At 45.6% G+C, this 19,325-nt stretch overlaps 5 protein-coding genes across 5 annotated transcripts; 1 reads left to right on the top strand and 4 right to left on the bottom strand.

The window, feature by feature from the left end:
* Positions 1-158: 158 nt before the first annotated feature.
* Positions 159-1,426, bottom strand: RPL8B (60S ribosomal protein L8-B). Its single transcript, XM_024463872.1, has 3 exons — positions 1,364-1,426; positions 1,094-1,174; positions 159-1,034 (listed from the first exon to the last, which is right to left on the bottom strand). Exons 1-3 carry the CDS (start codon positions 1,364-1,366, stop codon positions 324-326), a joined length of 795 nt encoding a protein of 264 aa, XP_024328620.1. The 5' UTR covers positions 1,367-1,426; the 3' UTR covers positions 159-323.
* Positions 1,427-1,586: 160 nt separating this feature from the next.
* VC83_00174 (uncharacterized protein) lies at positions 1,587-5,005 on the bottom strand. Its single transcript, XM_024463870.1, has 3 exons — positions 4,807-5,005; positions 4,401-4,755; positions 1,587-4,346 (listed from the first exon to the last, which is right to left on the bottom strand). Exons 2-3 carry the CDS (start codon positions 4,636-4,638, stop codon positions 3,142-3,144), a joined length of 1,443 nt encoding a protein of 480 aa, XP_024328618.1. The 5' UTR covers positions 4,639-4,755; positions 4,807-5,005; the 3' UTR covers positions 1,587-3,141.
* NCS6 (nucleotidyltransferase) lies at positions 1,659-2,957 on the top strand (the record flags this gene model as incomplete). The annotated part of the gene is made up of 1 exon (XM_024463871.1): positions 1,659-2,957. One exon carries the CDS (start codon positions 1,659-1,661, stop codon positions 2,955-2,957), a length of 1,299 nt encoding a protein of 432 aa, XP_024328617.1.
* A 5,481-nt stretch (positions 5,006-10,486) lies between the features above and the next one.
* On the bottom strand, positions 10,487-10,846 carry VC83_00173 (uncharacterized protein; the record flags this gene model as incomplete). Its single annotated transcript, XM_024463869.1, has 1 exon — positions 10,487-10,846. One exon carries the CDS (start codon positions 10,844-10,846, stop codon positions 10,487-10,489), a length of 360 nt encoding a protein of 119 aa, XP_024328615.1.
* A 350-nt stretch (positions 10,847-11,196) lies between these two features.
* Positions 11,197-13,318, bottom strand: VC83_00172 (uncharacterized protein). The gene is made up of 2 exons (XM_024463868.1): positions 13,003-13,318; positions 11,197-12,954 (listed from the first exon to the last, which is right to left on the bottom strand). The coding sequence occupies exons 1-2, from the start codon at positions 13,067-13,069 to the stop codon at positions 11,330-11,332; spliced, it is 1,692 nt and encodes a 563-aa protein (XP_024328616.1). The 5' UTR covers positions 13,070-13,318; the 3' UTR covers positions 11,197-11,329.
* Between the last annotated feature and the right edge of the window lie 6,007 nt (positions 13,319-19,325).

Below are 19,325 nucleotides of genomic sequence, written 5' to 3'. Positions count from 1 at the left end.
TTTGCCTTGGCACGATAATTTCTTTTTCGTGAGAATATTGGCGAAGGACACAAATATATACTCGTAAACAAGAAATTTCTGCGCTGGGTGAACAAATCAAATCGCAGAGTGACAAACATGGTAGACATTGTCGGAATCAATGGCTTTTCGTGGAAGAGGTTCATGAAAAAAAGCATTTGCTCCGTAAAATTGGTATCATCGAGCTATCATTCATGGATACAGAGCTAGCTAGAGAGATATGACAATCCCACGGTCTGTTACTGAAACCATACCAGGAACGCCTAAGGGCACCAGCCGCAATCAAGACTTTTGGGTTATTACACTTAGATCTTGATGGCAGACTCGAGCGCCTTGCGCTTCTTCTCCTGGCGAGCGTTGGCCTTGGCACCCATGATGCCACCACCCCACTGCCTCTTGGCATCCTCGTACTTGTCGGTGTAACCATCCTTGATGGCCTGGACGAGCTTGGAGAGCTCAGTCTTGTCCTCGGAGCGGACCTCGGTGATGGCGAGGACAGCAGCGGTCTTCTTGTGGACGACCGTACCGAGACGGGCCTTGCCCTTGACGATTGCGTATGGGATACCCATCTTGCGGCAGAGAGCTGGGAGGAAGATGACCAACTCAATTGGGTCAACATCGTTGGGGATGAGGACGAGAGCAGCCTTCTTGTTCTCAATCAGGCCGACGACGTGGTTGAGACCGTACTTGACGGCGTATGGCTTCTTGGAGACATCCTCCTTCTTCTTGCCCTCGGCAATGGCGCTAGCCTCCTTGACGAGACGCTCCTTCTTCTCGGCCTTGGACTCAGGGCGGTACTTGTTAAGGAGCTTGAAAGCCTGGGCGGCGGTGTTTCGGTCAAGGACGTTCTGGAACTGGGCAATCGCAGGTGGGACCTTCAGGCGGAGGTTGAGGATCTTCTTTTGGCGCTGGAGGCGGACGTACTCTGGCCACCTCACCATGCGGGAAAGGTTGCGCTTGGGCTGGATAGCCTGACCGATGCCATGGTTGCGAGTGCGCTTCTCAATGAGAGGGTTCTGAGAGTATTAGCAGGCCTTTCCATGAGCTGCTGGAGGGGAGTAGATGATCAACTTACCTTCGCGGCCTTCTTGGAAGCAGCACCAGCCTTTCCCTGGGGGAAGGGGGCGGCGGCAACTTTCTTGGTGCTCTTGGGAGGCTAGTCATTGAGAAAGATCAGCTAATGTTCCATACATTGCAGCTGTTCTAAACTCTAAGAGACAAAACTAGATCTCGGTGCCTTTCGACACACGAGAAATTGTAATGCTCAAGCCATTATCAAGTGTCCTCGGACAAAATGATAGGAGTCGCAATAGGGGCATTAAGTATAATTATGTGTTTATCTTACCATGTCGATTGATTTTGCCGGGTCGAAGGGCTGTGGTGATTGTCGTGAAATTGGCGGCGATGAAGAACAGAAAATCAGAAGAGAAGATTCTCGGATCTGTGTGTCGCTAGGGCATGAAGTCTTGGCGTTTTGCATTTACGCTAACCGCGATTAGATTAAAGCGATAAGGTAGTTTGCGCAACTAGCAAACATAAACTTTTTGATTATGACTTGTAACCTTCATGACCCCGCCATCGAACAGTAAAATCAATCTCTTGAGAGATCTGGTAGTCCATATATGCTAGATTTTCAAAAGATGCCGCCCTCAATATGTGCCATTTGTGAGACCAACAGGGCACTTATAATTCGGCCAAAGAACCACCAAAAATTATGTAAAGTCTGTTTTATCCAAATTTTCGAAGACGAAATCCACCACACCATCACAACCACGAACCTCTTCACCCCAGGAGATAGAATCGCTATAGGCGCATCTGGAGGCAAAGACTCTACAGTACTCGCCTCTGTCCTAAAAACCCTCAACGAAAGACACAACTATGGCCTTGACCTCGTCCTCCTCTCCATCGACGAAGGAATCAAAGGCTACCGCGATGACTCGCTCGAGACCGTCAAGCGCAATGCCGAGCAATACGAGATGCCACTGAAGATAGTCGGCTACGACGAACTCTATGGCTGGACTATGGACCAGGTTGTAGCGACCATCGGCAAGAAGGGGAACTGCACATACTGCGGTGTCTTCCGGCGCCAGGCGCTCGACCGCGGGGCAAACATGTTAGGCATAAACCACGTCGTGACTGGCCATAATGCCGACGATGTCGCCGAGACCATCCTAATGAACCTCCTCCGAGGCGACCTACCGCGGCTGGCCCGCAGCACGAGCATTATAACTGGAGACGCCACATCTTCCGTCCGCCGCAGCAAACCGCTCAAGTACGCATATGAGAAGGAAATCGTGCTCTACGCACATCACAAGAAACTGGACTACTTCAGCACGGAGTGCATATACAGCCCCGAGGCCTTCCGCGGCTCAGCACGAACTCTCATCAAAGCTCTCGAACGCGTACGACCCTCTGCCATCCTCGATGTCGTTCGTAGTGGCGAGGATATGGCGAAGCTCGTTCCCGCCGAGGTGACAGGGGGTCCTAAGTGCGCTGGCCGCAAAGCGGAGGTTCTTGCCGCGGACCGCGAGGAGGAAGAGGGTGCGGGTGGCTGCGGCAGCGGGAACGGGCGTAGTAGCGGCTCTGAGATGGCTGATATGGAGAAGCAGCTGAGGGAGAATGAGGGTGCAGGTGCGAGAGAGGTGGAAATCACAAGTGCGCAGGTGTCGAGGCGGCGGGATACGAATAGTAGCATGGCGAGCTCGCGGCCGGGGAATCTGAGGAAGGAGGTTATGGGGAGGAAGTTGCCCAGACAGACTCTGGGAACGTGTCAGAGGTGTGGGTATATGTCTAGTCAGGCGATATGCAAGGCATGCACGCTGCTGGAGGGGTTGAATAAAAATAGGCCGCAGGTGGAAATCGAGGTTGATGCGGAGGATGAGGATGATAGCTCGACGCTGAGGAGGAAAATGGAGGGGATAGCGTTGACGGCAGGATAGATAATAGATATCTTTCCCGGCTACAGCATCTTGACGATTAATCTGAAAATTATACCCAATGCCTCAACAGCAGGGCTTCATGATTCTAAATAGGTCAATTAGCAAAGTGATATCATAACGACATATCCTCCCAAAGTGCTCAATTTCCACACATCCAATATATGTCAGTGCCGCCAAAATTCCCCTAGAAATTCGGAATCGTCGTTCCAACTCCCTTCTCCCTAGCCAAAGTAATAAGGCCCCCACCAACAACGAGATCCATCAACCCCATCCCGACGCACTTATAAACCACATTCCCTTCCCTTAGCCATGTAGCCATCGCATCATCCTTGCTCTTAACCTTCCTATTATCCATGCTCAAGCTTCGGATTTTATTCCCAATACTACCCGGGCCAAGCGACTTCCGCGAGGAGCTCTTCGACGACCTCGCGCTATCCATGCTCTTCCGCCCCGTTGACCCTGTGCTGACGGTACTTAGATCGCTGCCCTCGTGCATCACGGCATGCATGCTCCCCGCGCCCGAAGAAGAAATGTCAGACAACTCCCGACGGAGTCCATCGAGGTCGATCTGCTTCCCGTCTGCGTCAACTTCGTGGTCATCTGAGCTATCGCCGGCGAGTTGGCCCTCAAGCATGACTAGCTCGCCAACTTCGACAAGTTGGTTAGGGGATAGGCCTGATTGGATGATTTCTCCTGCTTCTTTGAGACAGCCAGTCAGTGTATCTACTACAACTACTCCGCCTTCCGAGGCGTGGTTGTGGTAGTGACGATGCTCATGGGGCTTGACAGCTTGCTGGAAGAGTTCGACTGGGATCTCGATCATGTGAGGTTTGTAACTGCCAATCGCAATAATGAGTCTACCTCTTCGGCGACCTTCGGTTGATGTCAGGATCGAGTGATCGAATAGTGGTGTGGTAGAAGGAACGGTAGTGATAATCACATCTGCCGCGCGAAGCTGCTCCTTCAATAGCCGCGCATACTCGCCATATCCCGGAGTCAGGATTGAGAATTTTACATTCCCCCAGCCCTCACGCTCTTTGATGGCTGGGTCAACCGAGTAAAGGGTTTTCAGCAAGTCTCGCACCCTGTCAGAGAAAGTCCGGCTAATAATATTAACAGTTTTCAGGGAGCTGCCGCGAAGGATGAGGGCGAGGCGGATGTGCCAAAAGGCTTGGCGACCCGCTCCGAAAACGGTGACGGATTTGAAGCTTTTGCGCCGGCAGAAGAGAAGGGAGGAACAGAGCGCCGTTCGGAAAGCGGTTACTTCTTCGGCATTTAGGAAGCCTGTGGGGGTGCCGTTGCTAGACATAATTGTGAGGGAACCATGGGGGGTCATGTCCGCCGTAGCTTCAGCGGGGCCTTTTGCTCCAGGTGTTGCGAGAGTGACCACTGCGGGGTAACTTGTCAGCTATTTGCTCCTGTGCTATGAATAGTTTCACCAACCTTTCATTCCAATCCCCGACGAGCTTGTTGAAGGCATGAGGAGAGTCGTATTTCCGCTGGGGGCCACCATGGCCGTTCGCTCGGGCTGGTGCATAGCACATGCCGCCTCGCCTTGGGTTCCCGTCGAGTATTCATGTAGAGCTTTCCGTAAAGACTTTTGCAGCGCGTGGGCATCATCAATGGTAAGGCTCTCGAGGACTTGGCAGACATCTGCGTCTGTGAGAACCGTAAGAGGCATTGCGAGCAAAGGAGACAGGCTAGACAGTTGTGATAAGGAGACGTGGAAGAGTTACAGAGCACCGAGGGTTACGCCGAGACAACGATGAATCGCATATAATTCTCGTACTCGTATATGCTAACATTGTGTCAGATTTCCACGAGGTACCAGAGTGTAATAAAAGCTTACCTGCTCAAAGGAATGTTCAGTAATCTTCATATACGATCAAATTGACGGGATAGGAGAGGAGAGATACATTCGACGACTCTGCCTGCCGTAAGTGGTCATGTGTTTAAACCCGTAAACATATTACGGACGAAATCCAAACCTGGTAAACGCCCGTAACCACCCGTAGCAACCAAGTAGAGTTAAAAGGCAAGTAGTAGAATAGTAGTATAGATAGTATTTCTAGTTAATATCACACAATACCTCTGGATATACAACGTTATGTGTAGTGTTATCGTCACCTTCCGGAAGTAGAACGTGTAAGCCAGCTACGGATGACGTCCACGACATTACAACGTAGAATTGCCTGTGACTAAATGTAGGTGCCTGTAAATCAACTCTAACAAACTTAAATGACTAGCCTTGAGACTTATTAATAGTCATTGCAAAACATAACCAGACTAGAAACTGTTTATAGGTAAGGATGTATCGTAAGTCCCCCTCGTTCATCTAGAGCTTTACCTATAAGATTGTCTCGTAACTGCCTGTAAAATTGTTCTCTAAGTAAGCGGACCGCAAGACAGTGTAATGTTATGCTTAAAACAATCATACGTGACCTGTTACATAATCCTTCCTATAGAACTATATTCCGTAAGAGCATTACAGGTACCCTAACCTTAGCTGTAGAAAGGATAATGGTAGCTAGGTGGGTGAGTGTAAGGACAGTTCGAACCAAGGCTGACCTTCAAGTCTGCAGAAGTATCTGAAGTATAATGTGAAGACTTCGATACTCGAAGCAGTAGGACAAGGTATAGTAGTTCAGGCTCCAAAGCATATACTTTATACCATAGAGGTCAAGTGGTGAGACTAACAGGTTGGCTAAGTGGTTCGACTGAAGTAAGGGATGCAAAGTAAGTCGAAGCAGGATGATTTGCAAGAAGGCCAAGTAGTATATAATTTGCTAGCTAAAGATCAGTAAGAGACATGAGCAATAAGTGCTTATATAACAATCCCTAGTGCCAAATAAGCGAAGGCACTAATTAACGAAACCCTAGCTAAGCGAGCCCTAGTGAAGCGAGCCAATAACAATAGAGCCAATAACAATAGAGCCAATAACAAGAGAGCCAATAACAAGAGAGCCTAAGCCAATAGTCAACATTTGGGCTGATCTAGGTCAGCAAGTGAAGCGAAGTGAGCGAAGTGAGTGAAGCAGGTGAAGTGAATGACATAGTGAAATAAGTACTAGAGACTAAAGTGAATCGAAGGGTCATGACACAAATATCGAAGGAGTTGTTATGGCTAAGTGCTAGTACTATGGCTAGCACTTACGGCTGCAACCTCACGTGATGGATAACATTGGATATCATGGATATTATGTTATCCATGTTATCCACGGATATCCCTTCGGCACGACGCCACTATATAAGTAGATAGTATTTCCTTAGATAGGAGCTTCATGCTCAACTCAATATAGTATTCTTTACAATACTGTAACGTGTTACTTGGAAAGCCTTTGTGTCTAATCCCCTGCCTCCTCTGTCAAGTCAACCTTATGCAAGAAACCTCTGTGTCTTCTATCATTTAGAAGTCAGCGTTACAGGAGTGTCATGACAGTGAGCAATTCTAAAGCTCCTTAACTAGGACATGATGAATTCTATCATTAACGTCTACAGTATCAATAGATAGTAAGGTTTGTACTAGACCTAGATAATAAGACAGTATAAGAGCGTTAAGGTGTAATACAGTCTCATTATAGACCGTAAGGATATCCTGGTCATAAAGAGATCTTCAGTATGATTATGGGGCTGTAATACATTATCTAGGTAGATTGTAGCAATAAGGCCATCTAATTCCTTTAACTATGTAATATATGGTGGTATTAGTATTATGCCATTAAGTTGCAGATTGTATGATATTCCCCTAATCCATGTAACAAATTCCTCCTTAAGCACCCTACCTCAACACACATATTAACCTGTAAATGTAGCTGCTAAAGCCGTGGCCATACAAATGAGCACTATAAACAGGCATAGACAATCTACGCTTAAGAATCCTAAGGCATTACAGGTAGGATCTATGCAAAATCACCACTAAGTAATATAGGTATGCCACTAAAGGGAACATTGTGTAAGGATCGTAAGCCTAAGGGTCTCACGGGAGTCCAGGGAACCAGGTCAGGAGGCAGGAAGGTATCGTATTCTGTAAGCACAATAGGTCTACATAGATACATCGACTATTGACTGAAGGCCTTCTTCCGAGGCCTCCAACCCCTTTTATCTATGCACCTTGTGCCCTATTTTACCGAGCCCTATGGGCCGCTTATGAAAGGGACCTCACGTGGTGGCACGTGATGGCCTTCCTTACACATTGTCTATAATGGACTGCAAATCACATAGAAGCTAGTCTACTGCCTTAAAGCACTATTTATGTTACATAGGAACCTTGTCCTATATAATAAGGCTAGCTTCTTGTAGTTGCATGCTAAGCCTTAAGTTGCAGGTTATAGAACAATAGGTATTACTATCAAGTTTAATAGGAATCTTAAACTAGGTATGAGACGTACACCTATTAGGTAGTAATAAGGTGGCAATTCTAGTTGAAGCAACACAGAGTACTAACCTCCCCTATGCATAGAAGTAATGTCATAGAGCCTATATAAAAAGGTCTTTCTAGTTCCCCTAGGGCCCTATAGGTATGTTACGATGGTCATAGAGGTCATTATGCCAGTCTAGGTAAAGTAAGCTAGATTGAATCTAAAGAGAGAAGAAGAGGAAGAAAAGTATGAAGGTGAGGCTAAACCTTATAATATACAGCTTCAACTTCCCATTCAAGTTCATCCTCTATGATAATTAGAGGCGAAGGTTCATGGTGTTGGCCTTGTAGTGCATCATCTAAATCAAGTCTTAACAAGTTGCTATGAAAAACAGGGTGTATCTTCATACTTACTAGTAGTTCTAGCCAATATGCCACTTGTCTAATTCGTTCTAGAATCTTAAATGGACCAACTTGCTTATGATCTAGCTTTTTAGATAGCCTCTAGGTTTTGATATTTCGAGTAGATAGCCATACTCTGTCTCTAATTTGATATCTTATATCTTAGTAAAGGTTTTCTGTTCCAGTTCACTATAATCTCCATCTAGGATTAAGAGAGTGCAATTTGATCTTGTAGAAATTCCCAAATATCTTTCATGCTTTGAGCTATGTCCTTATGTTCTTGTGACGTAGTTTTGAACTTACTATCCTCTATATCAAAGCTCATTCTTGGCTCAAAACCCTTATTTGCAAAAAATGGACTAACTTTTGTTAAGTCTAATGGAAGAGCATTTGCTGCAAATTCGGCTAGGCAGAGATACTCAACCCAATTGTCTATAAGTAGTTGATATAGTGTAATGGTGGGTGCACCAGATGTGAGAATCTAGCCACCCAAGGAAGGGATGATTTTACTAAGACAACACACTGTCTTAGGAAACAGAGCCAAAGGGTTGTAGCTTAGACTATTCCACAACGCAGCAATCAGGTGTGTGATGTAGTGAAGTGGTTCAGACAAGTTGCAACAAATGTTGAGTCTGGGAACTCAGGGGTAAGTCAGAGGTTAACACCTCACTGACTTTTCAGAAACAAGGAGTAACAAGATGAATGCTTGGAAGCTTGTAAAAGACGTGGAAGTATGTGATAGTTGATTTACTGTATTGCCTGCTTGCCCTTTCTTAAGGAAAGGGCAATCCTATTTATGCCAAAGGAGTGTAGTTCTCTCATTTTCCATGACTTTCCATGACTAACCAGGCTTGGTAAATGTATTAGAAATCAAGTGCGACCCACAACTAGCTTGCTAATCATGTAGTGAACGTAAGAGAATCCCATAGAACCATCTCTTGGGTTCCTAGCCTATAGGAAGTGAAAAGGAGGTCCAAGGTCAGAGTACCTATAGACAAATTATGTCATAACTTAACCAATCTTGTGGGTAACTAAGGAGCGATGACGTGTAATGAATCATAGAGGGTTGTAGAAGCTTCTAGAGCTATCGTTCATGTTCCTAGGCCTCTAGTTGGTAGAGATATGCCATGTGGTAGTATTGGCCCACCCCCTTAAGGAGGAGATTTTCTTAATAACTTGTTCAATGAGTGTCCAAATGATATGCCGTGATGTATGTAGCATAAACAGATGTAGTAGAAGAGTTTGCAGCAATTGTTGAGTAGTATTGCTTCTGTTGTTGGTGTGATAAGCCAAGATATGTATGGTGACTTGTAGGTTTGAGGAGGAGATTTCTAAGTTTGCTCTTGAGTTTGATAGCAAACTGAGTGCAACGAATGTCAGTATGACATATAGGCTCTTAGATATCGCTCGAGATCTCTATTAAACCTCTCTGTCTAGCCATCTGTTTCTAGATGACAGGCTGTTGATAGTTTTGCTATAATTCTCTATACCGTACATAACACTTTCCATACTACTGTAATGAAGTAAGGACCTCTATCTGATATAATCGAATTTGGGAGGCTGTGGTGTTTCCATACATGTCGGAGCAGTAACTACACTATAGCTTCTGCTATAATGGCTTCTTGTCCTGTGAAGCAAGGAATAAAGTGCAGTTCTTTAGTTAGTTGACAGGCCACTACTAGAATGGCGTTGCTTCCTTCGCATAACAGCAATCTAGTAATAAAGTCTAGAAAAATATCCTGCTATAGTTGGCTTCTAATTGGGATTGGTTGTAGGAGTCCATTGTATGCGTCCTAGGTTGGGTTTGATCTCTTGTAGATATAGCAATTCCTTCCATATTAAGTTATAGTCTTGTCTATCCGAGGCGAGTAGTACTGTCTCTTAATGATTCGAATCATCTTCCTAATTCTAGGGTATCCTATTACTAGCTGGTCGTGAGCCTCATGAAGGAGTTTAACTCGGATGTCTTCTAGGATCTAAACTTGATTTTGGTAGAGTAGGAGTCCATTTCTCTCTTCACAATGTGCTAAGGCTATGCTTAGACTATCTCGCTCGTTGTTCTATAGTCTTTGGATTGTATCCTTGTATAGTTCATCTTAAAGCTACGCAGCTCAGATCATGTCGTAGATGCTCTGATCTTATAGTAGGATTGGTGCAAGTTGAGCATCTTGTGCCTGCTCTCGACTTTTGAGTTCTAGCTGTAGTTTTTCCATTAGTAGCATTGTTTGAAGCTGCTGCTTCTGTCGATCATCCTCTTCGTTTCCTTCTAGTCGATCCCCTAGCCTTCGGGTAAGAGCATCTGATTTCCAATTCTACTTACCAGGTCGATACACGATTTGGAAATTGTACCAAGAGAGGAATTCCGCCCATCGAGCTTGTCGCCTAGTGAGCTTCTTAGTGCTTATAAAATACTTACCACACCATACCCATGTCTAGACGAGAGAATAGACTCGCCCGGCCCCTATTTCGAGAGCAACGAGCGCATCTTGCTCAGGCTGCAACCAGACGAATCCTATCGGCGCCCTACCCAAAGAACGTATCAAATGGAAAACAAAAAAAGCTCGCGCGCCCCCTATTTCGAGAGCCTCGAAGTCCCAACCACGGTCGCTAGGGACCGCAGCTAAATAAACTCCCATCTCAAACGCCATGCCGAAGAAGCTCATGGCCCATCCCTACAACGAAGGGAGACGCGGCAAGCGCCAGGCAACCATAGCAGGACTACTCGTCTCGGATGCGCGCGATGATCTTGCCGTTCGATAGACGCGCGCCTTCATCCGATGCCCGAGAGCCGAGGTAGAGACCTATCCTCTCTTCGCGGCAAGCTCGGGGAAGAGTGAGCGGAGAGTTGCTGGTGGAGCCTATATAGCTCAGTCTCTTCTTCGTCTAGCTCCCGACTCTCAAACACTGGTGGGATGACCACCTCTTGGCTGTCGTCGCAAACGATGGTGCCCATCATGGTATCATTGTACAAGCCCTTGTTGACCTGGTTTTCCGAAATGATGCGATCGACAACGGCGTTGCTCTTTAACCTATATACCTTTACCTCCTTATCCTGCCCTTGCCGGTAGAACCGGCCTCTCATCTGCTTCTCGACGTTCACATTCCACCACCACAATTCAATCTGAATCATGATGGAACATTCGGGGATGTCGAGGCCGGTTCCGCCGGTCCCGGGCGTTATGAGCAAGAGACATGGTTTTCATATTTCACCCCATGCGCGCACAATTCTCGAGATGGATCAATGGAATTCAAGAAAATGTGAAGGAGGATGTGGTAGTGCAAAGGATGTAAAGTGCGAGATGGTAGCCGTTAGAAGGATTCGAGCCAGCGTCTAGCGGGGGTTACTCTATTAATGAGGAGGCAAGGGCTGGGATGGGAGAACAGACGCTCGTCGATGGATAGTGAAAAGTGTGGGTCACGTGTTCTCATTTTTCGCCGTTCCTATATTCGTATAAATACAGTTCAGTACTGCACAGTGGAACGGAATTATACAAATACGACGTAGTTTTGACGGATTTTGAGCAGTTCAGACGGACTACGCGCAACTCCCGAGCCAACCATAACAGCTATGCGGACTTTCACAACCGCTTAGCACGATGTGCCGCCATAGTAACTATCCCAGGGTAATCTTTCCCTTCGTCTTCGCCTCGATATCCGCAATAAGCTCATGAGCCGACGTAACATATCCGCAATCCTCGCGAGAATCCATTCCAATCACCATCCCAACCCATCCCCCCTGAAGATCGAACACCATCGATCCTGAGTCCCCTGGCTGCGCAAATTCACGCCCTGATTTATGGCTGAAGGCCTCGAATTCTTCGGACTCCATTCCATTCCGCCATTGAACTGTGCGCTTCATCTCCCCAACCCTACCAGCCGTGGCTCCACTCGTTCGACCCTTCTTCCCTACCCACGATTTAGGGATGAGCTCGTGTATGTTCGACATCCTGTCTCCTGGCGCCACCTTATAATCCTTAAAATCTGGGACTTTAAACTGGAGATCAAACGCCGACCGTGGTGGCAGCATATTCTCCATAGCATCACCAGGCCCAGGGGAAATCAAAGCGATAAACGCCCAGTCCATCCGAGTCTGATCTTGGTTAAGACGCATACCAGATGAATATGCCACATGGCCAATGCTGCTCGTCGGCGTAAACCTCTGCGTTATAGATGCAAGCGTCGATGCTGACTCGTTACTCTTATCTTTTCCGCTTGCAATATACTCTTTGAGTTGCTGTGTGGTGTAGTCTATATCTTGCCGTGACGGCCAGTTGATGTTGATTCGGCGGTTAGTCTTGCGCCCATCAAGGCCAATTCCAAACTTGTCGTTATTCCGTCTCCCTTGTGGATCTCCAGAAGAGATGACGTGATGGCATGTCAATATGCCCTTCTGCCTCTCTGCCTTGTCGTGGGCCTTGAAGTAAACGACAGGACCTATGCTCCCCGATCCCGTGGTACTCAATCTTGGCCCAATTGAGGCGCCATTCTCCGGGGATGCAGGAATTTCGTCGTGGTACATATCGGATCCCTTAAGCATATGTTCAGAGGGCGTGATGGCGGGGATATTAAATCCAGGCAGAATCTCGAGTGAGATGTTAAACTGGCGTGCAGACTGAACCGACTCGATTGCTTCCTGAAGCCGCTCCTCGATTAATCCCCATAGGGATACTGACTTAGGCTCGATGAATAGCATGATCGTAGCGTTGCCAGGATCATCGTGGACATCATAGCGCCTCCGAGAATGGTAGGCAATGCTGGTCCATAGGTTGGGGCAACTTCTCTCAACTTCCGCTTTAATGGCTGGCGCGATCTCTTTGAGTATCTTGCAGACTTCGTCATCTCGAATTGGCATAGATATGTCAGAATACATGAGATCAGGATTGCGGATTTCCACGCGAAACTTTATGTCCACGACTACCTCTTCAACCATGCCGAGGATATGGTTAGCGGCTGCCTCCCATCGTGCCGTGTCTATATCAAGCGTTGAGAGGATGATCGTATCTTTTGCCGTTTGAGGCAAACCTCGTTGCCACATGTGATAAACTTCTATCGTCTGGCATGAAATCCCAAACGTCTCTGCCGCCTCTATGATGTCGCCAAACAGCATCTCTGTGATATCTCGGACCTTCTCCGAGCACCTCTTCGAATCGCAGGGCTCCGGGGTTGGGAGTTTCAGAGTAGGCGCAACTCGAAAGGCATCCTTGCTTGCAGCAAATTTCTCGACGGAGCATGCACCAGCTTGAGAAGTGTTAGATATATAGTCAAGGCGAGATATAACAGACTTACTGATGGGGTCGAAGTCTTCGAACGAACTGCTCGACGCGTATTTTCTTTTTCTGCAAATGACTCCCATTCTAGGCAAGCTTAGGATCGTCCAAATCGATGGGGGAATTATGTTGTGTCGAATATGAGTATGTAATATCAGAGTCGTAACAAGTGAGGTGCAAGTGAGGTGCAAGAGCTAGAACTGAGAAGGTAAGACTACACGTGATATTTATAGAGCATGAGTCAAATAATTGTAGGGACAGTTGGTAGTAGTAGTTGTAGACTAGTAGTAGTGTGGTAGTGGTGTGGTAGTGGCGTGGTAGTGGTGTGGTAGTGGTGGTGACTAATGCAGAAGAAAGAAGAAGCAGTTTAGGCTAGAACTTGGTTGATATACCCGTACGGTTTGCCGGGTAGTTGCCCAGCTTCATAAGGGCTGGACTTGGTTGATTTTACGTTTACTTTACGCGTCATTCCTATGAATATAATTTAAACATCACTTAAGAGGATAAGTTAGCCTTAAGAAGAAATCATTTAATAATTAAATATATATTATTTATGTCTATGGATATAACGTACATGTATAGCGAAAGCGCCAAACAAGCGAAAGCGCCAAAATTATCTACCCTCACGACAAACATTGCGATAAATCTACCACAACATTAGAAATCAATTGAAACTACTCGGAGTCCTCTTCCTCAGAGGTGTCTATTACAATCTGACACGTGCGCGCATTGTGCCCAGTCTCACCACACTTGCCACAGCGACGGGCACGGGTTTCTTCCCTTGGCTTCCGACCACGGCTTGCCCTTATTTCCTGCTCTACCTGCTGCACAACATCCCTCTCATCCTGTAGCTCTTGCGCCCCTTGTTGACTAAGTGATCCTCCTTGCTGTAGTCGTGTCTTCCTAGCTCTCCGGCGCTTGCTTAGTACTTCATTTGCCTGTCGTAGGTTTTGGTTCTCTCCCTTTAGCAGTGCTAATTGATGCATTATTTGCGATGCACCCTTTGTAAACTGGTCAACAGCTGCATAGATTGAGGTTGGAGAGCTATTTTGATGGCGTGAAATCCGAGTTTTAATAAATGTAGACTGTGACATAGCTTCAATTGGGTTGTTTGGTGTCTGAGAAACCCAAGGTTGAGCAGTACCTGGGCGGGAGCTTGGAGGCGTTGGTGTCCTTAACTTAAGATCAAGTGTAGATATCACTCTCTCAGGGTCAAATGGAAGAAGCCCTGCCCCTCGGAACCCGCCTCAAATGTTACTTTCCGTCATTGTAGTGTTAAATGCAGCGTGGAAGGCAGGAAAGAAGTCATCCTTTGTAATATGAGAAATATGAGCCTGCATCATATCTTCAATTTGCCGACCATAGGCCTGCTTTAACGGGCCGAAACAGCCAACATCAAGTGGCTGGAGTAGATGAGAAGAGTGAGCAGGCATACAAAGCGTAATAATGTTGTGTTCCTTGCAGTACTCCTCAAACTCATCTGAGTGGTGGCTCTCATGACCATCAAGGACTAACAAGCGATAACCACCAACACTCCGGGCCTTTGTATGCTTCTCAAAGTGCTGAATCCAATCCATGCCTCTCTCGTTTGTAGTCCAGCCATTTTCAGTAACAGAAATCACCCAATCGCTTGAAAATCCACTATTCTCATACCAAGATGTAAGGTGGTTTTTGCCTGCAACAATGATAAATGGTGGTACTGCCCAACCTTGAGAACTAACGCCTTGGATTACTGTAACCCATTCCCGATTACCAGGCTGTACCTTCTTTGCTTTTGCCCGCCCGTCTGAGCTTGTTACAACCATAGCAGTTGAGATAACGCCCATCATAAACCCAGTCTCATCAAAGTTGTAGATATCTGCTTCATCGATACCATATTTCGCAATTGTGTTACGCACAAGCTCAAACCAGCCATTAATAACTTCTGGATCTTCGCACTTAGCCCTCTGGTAGTCGTATTTGCGCTGAAAGCGTGTCTGGAGCTCTACACGCCGCTTAACAAAGTTTGAAGCCCAACGCGACCCAACGCGTGACGCGTCGCGTGTTGCAAGTAGTCGACTTGCCATATCTTCAACAACAGACAGCCGAGGAGGAAACCCTTTGGCAGCTAGGTCGAGTATATACTGAACAAGGACGGACTCCTCTAGGTTAGTTAATTTCCGTGAGTTGGCTTGGATATCGCGTCGTGAAGGTACACCTTCTAGACGACGACCTAGCTTGCGGTGGTCCACAGAATAGATCCTAGCAGCAACTCGAAGGCGTAACTTTGGGTCGCTTTGCATAGCCTGGATAGCTAGCACTAATTGGCTTTCATCGTTTTTATGGGGCATGTTTTGTTGTTGAGGAATTTAACATTTAGTTGGGGGGTTTGGTCACCGCATCATTTTGGCGCTTTCGCTTGTTTGGCGCTTTCGCTATACATGTATGTTAATCCTAAAGAGTAAACCCATTAATAAGGCCAGAAATAAATTAACCGCCCATTACAAAAAATAGTCTTTAAAAGCAATTTAGTTACATCACAATGAATAAAACCAAAATTTAAAATCAAATATATGAAAGCGAGGGGCAGGGTTAGAAAATCAATTATAATCATGATTATGTAGTCGTAATCATAATCATGATTATTTATAAAGCATATAACGTCCTCCACAAGCGAGTGTCGCATACAAGTGAGTGTCGCACGCGACGAACACAACACGCTCCTTATGTGTACTGCAAGATGCCTCAACAAGTTGATATTCCATCAACTAATCTTGAAGGTAGAATATATATTGCTATCGAAGCTATTAGATTACGCCAATTTAATAGCATTAGGGCAGCTGCAAAGGCCTCAAATGTCTGTCCTAAGCTACTTGAGAGGCGCCTAAAGGGAATACGCCCACGACGCGACATTACACCAAAAACTCAAAAACTCACTTGCTTGGAAGAATCAGTTGTTATTCAACATATCCTCGACCTAGATTCACGGGGGTTTTCGCCTAGGCTTCATGCTGTTCAAGATATGGCCAATCAATTACTCGCATCTCGAGGTGTGGGCAAGGTTGGAGTTAATTGGGCTTCCAACTTTGTTAAACGCCATGTTGAGCTTAAAACAAAGTTTAATCGCAAATACGACTATAAGAGAGCTCTATGTGAAGATGCAGAGCTCATAAAAGCATGGTTTACACTTGTACAAAACACTACTGCAAAGTATGGAATTACCGATGCAGACATCTACAACTTTGATGAGACAGGTTTTCAAATGGGCATTATTACAACAGCAATGGTTGTTACAAACTCTGAACGGCAGAATCGACCTAAAGCAATTCAACCTGGAAACAGAGAGTGGGCAACAGTAATTCAAGGGATTAACGCGCAAGGATGGTCAATCCCACCGTTCATTATTATGAGTGGGAAGAACCATCTCTCAACATGGTATGATGAAGATATACCACAAGATTGGATCCTCGCATTAAGTGAGAATGGATGGACGACAAATGAACTTGGATTTCAATGGATCCAACATTTCATAAGCATACAAAGCATCGTACAGTTGGTGCACATCGCCTGTTAATTCTAGATGGCCATGAGAGTCACTATTCTCTACCGTTTGAGCAATACTGTAAGGAGAATGGTATAATATTGCTTTATATGCCTCCGCACTCATCTCATCTACTTCAACCGCTTGATGTTAGTTGCTTTGGACCACTTAAGAAGGCATATGGACAGCAAGTTGAGAGCTTAATCTGCACTCATATAAACCATGTTACGAAAGTTGAGTTTCTTCCTGCCTTTAAGCAGGCTTTCACAGACGCAATCACAAAGCAGAACATCTGCAGTAGTTTTCGAGCTACAGGGCTAGTTCCATTCTGTCCTGATGTTGTGTTGTCACAGCTTGACATTCAACTACGGCCTTTAACACCACCAACCTTTGAGGATGCTTCATGGGAACCTAAAACACCACACAATCTAATAGAGCTAGCAAGTCAAACTACGCATCTTAAAGATCACATTATATGCCATCAAAATAGCTCACCAACTCCTATTAACAATGCGCTAGACCAGTTGCTAAGAGGTGCTCAAACAATGGTGTATTCTGCTGTTCTAATGAAGGCGGAAGTTCAGGCCTTACAACAAGCAAATGAAGTTGCAAGTCAGCGCAAAAAGCGAAAAAAAGTGTATACAACAAGGAGGGTGCCTTACAATTCAAGAAGGGCAGGATATACTTGCTCACCTAGCTGTGGAAGAGCAGATATCTCAAGAACTACGACAGGGTGGCGGGGTTGAAAGTGTCATACTGACATTCGTTGCACTCAGTTTGCTATCAAACTCAAGAGCAAACTTAGAAATCTCCTCCTCAAACCTACAAGTCACCATACATATCTTGGCTTATCACACCAACAACAGAAGCAATACTACTCAACGATTGCTGCAAACTCTTCTACTACATCTGTTTATGCTACATACATCACGGCATATCATTTGGACACTCATTGAACAAGTTATTAAGAAAATCTCCTCCTTAAGGGGGTGGGCCAATACTACCACATGGCATATCTCTACCAACTAGAGGCCTAGGAACATGAACGATAGCTCTAGAAGCTTCTACAACCCTCTATGATTCATTACACGTCATCGCTCCTTAGTTACCCACAAGATTGGTTAAGTTATGACATAATTTGTCTATAGGTACTCTGACCTTGGACCTCCTTTTCACTTCCTATAGGCTAGGAACCCAAGAGATGGTTCTATGGGATTCTCTTACGTTCACTACATGATTAGCAAGCTAGTTGTGGGTCGCACTTGATTTCTAATACATTTACCAAGCCTGGTTAGTCATGGAAAGTCATGGAAAATGAGAGAACTACACTCCTTTGGCATAAATAGGATTGCCCTTTCCTTAAGAAAGGGCAAGCAGGCAATACAGTAAATCGACTAGCACATACTTCTACGTCTTTTCCAAGCTTCCAAGCATTGATCTTGTTATTCTCTGTTTTTTGAAAAGTCAGTGAGGTGCTAACCTCTGACTTACCCCTGAGTTCTCAGACTCAACATTTGTTGCAACTTGTCTAAACCACTTCACCACATCATACACCTGATTGCTGCGTTGTGGAATAGTCTAAGCTACAACCCTTTGGCTCTGTTTCCTAAGACAGTGTGTTGTCTTAGTAAATTCATCCCTTCCTTGGGTGGCTAGATTCTCATATCTGGTGCACCCACCATTACACCTTGCCTGCTTCAAGCTTCAACTATTTCTATAGCAGCACTTCGATACTACAATGGAGGACGACCAAGCTCCTACAACTACTGCTGAACAGCAGATGCAACAACTGTTTGCCTTTATACAAACTATAGCAAACAAACTTGAGAATTTGGAAAACACCTTTCAAGCCAACACTTCAGCAACACAATCTTCAACTCAGACACATCATACAGAGCTTCCCACAGCTCCTCTGGCTATTTCGAGTACCCCAGGTGCACTTCCTAAAGTGCAAACACCAGATTTATACCATGGAGACAGGAGGAAGTTGAAGGGATTTCTTATGCAACTGGACATCTACTTCACCCTCAGGCCTCATCAGTTCACCTCAGACATTCAGAAGATCTATTTCGCTGCCAGCTACCTCCGTGGATCTGCATTCAACTTCTTTGAGCCATATCTTAGAAGACTTAGTGGCAACAACCAAAATACCACTACACCTTTGATTACCTCTTATGACCAGTTTCAAGAGGAACTTACCAGGACCTTTGGAGACATCAACGAAACTGCTACAGCAGAAAGAGAGCTACAGAAGCTATGTCAAAAGACCTCTGCTGCTCAGTATACAACAGAATTTAGGAGAATCACTTCTCACTTGACTTGGAATGAAGAAGCCTTAGTCTTCACTTACTACCAAGGGCTCAAGAGCTCTATTAAGGATGAACTCAGCAAAGAAGAACGCCCTACAACACTTCAAACGCTTATAGAGAAAGCTGTCAGACTTGATGATAGGCTTTTTGAAAGAAGAAAGGAGAAGAACCAAGACTGGCATCCAACAAGAAATTTCAACAATTACACCTCTACACCAACTGCTAAGGACTCAGCACCTGAACCTATGGACTTAGACGCCTCTATAAAGAGATCTACAGCAAATCCAGCACCTCAGCCTACAGGATACCCTCAAAAACTGAAAAGGGGTAAACTTACCCCTCAAGAAAGAAAACACAGAATGGACAACAACCTTTGTTTATACTGTGGCAAAGGGGGACACAGAATTCAGGAGTGCTATTCAGCACGGGGGAGTGCTGATTCAAAACATATAGCAGCCTCAGACACAGTCACAACTGCTATTCCTGAAAAACTTGAAAAATCCCTAGCAGGCA

This window comes from Pseudogymnoascus destructans, assembly GCF_001641265.1.
Source record: "Pseudogymnoascus destructans isolate 20631-21 unplaced genomic scaffold scaffold_1, whole genome shotgun sequence".
NCBI lineage: Eukaryota > Fungi > Ascomycota > Leotiomycetes > Thelebolales > Thelebolaceae > Pseudogymnoascus > Pseudogymnoascus destructans.
This window is presented reverse-complemented; position numbering and strand designations above follow the sequence as displayed.

What these genes read in the sequence shown, in the direction of transcription:
- VC83_00172 (XM_024463868.1), bottom strand. Translation starts at nt 13,069, where the DNA reads ATGGGAGTCATTTGCAGAAAAAGAAAATACGCGTCGAGCAGTTCGTTC. An exon ending in CGAAGACTTCGACCCCATCA is followed by an intron (nt 12,955 to 13,002) that starts GTAAGTCTGTTA and finishes ACACTTCTCAAG; the next exon opens with CTGGTGCATGCTCCGTCGAG.
- RPL8B (XM_024463872.1), bottom strand. An exon ending in CTTCCAAGAAGGCCGCGAAG is followed by an intron (nt 1,035 to 1,093) that starts GTAAGTTGATCA and finishes TAATACTCTCAG; the next exon opens with AACCCTCTCATTGAGAAGCG.
- VC83_00174 (XM_024463870.1), bottom strand. Translation starts at nt 4,638, where the DNA reads ATGCCTCTTACGGTTCTCACAGACGCAGATGTCTGCCAAGTCCTCGAG. An exon ending in GTCGGGGATTGGAATGAAAG is followed by an intron (nt 4,347 to 4,400) that starts GTTGGTGAAACT and finishes GTTACCCCGCAG; the next exon opens with TGGTCACTCTCGCAACACCT.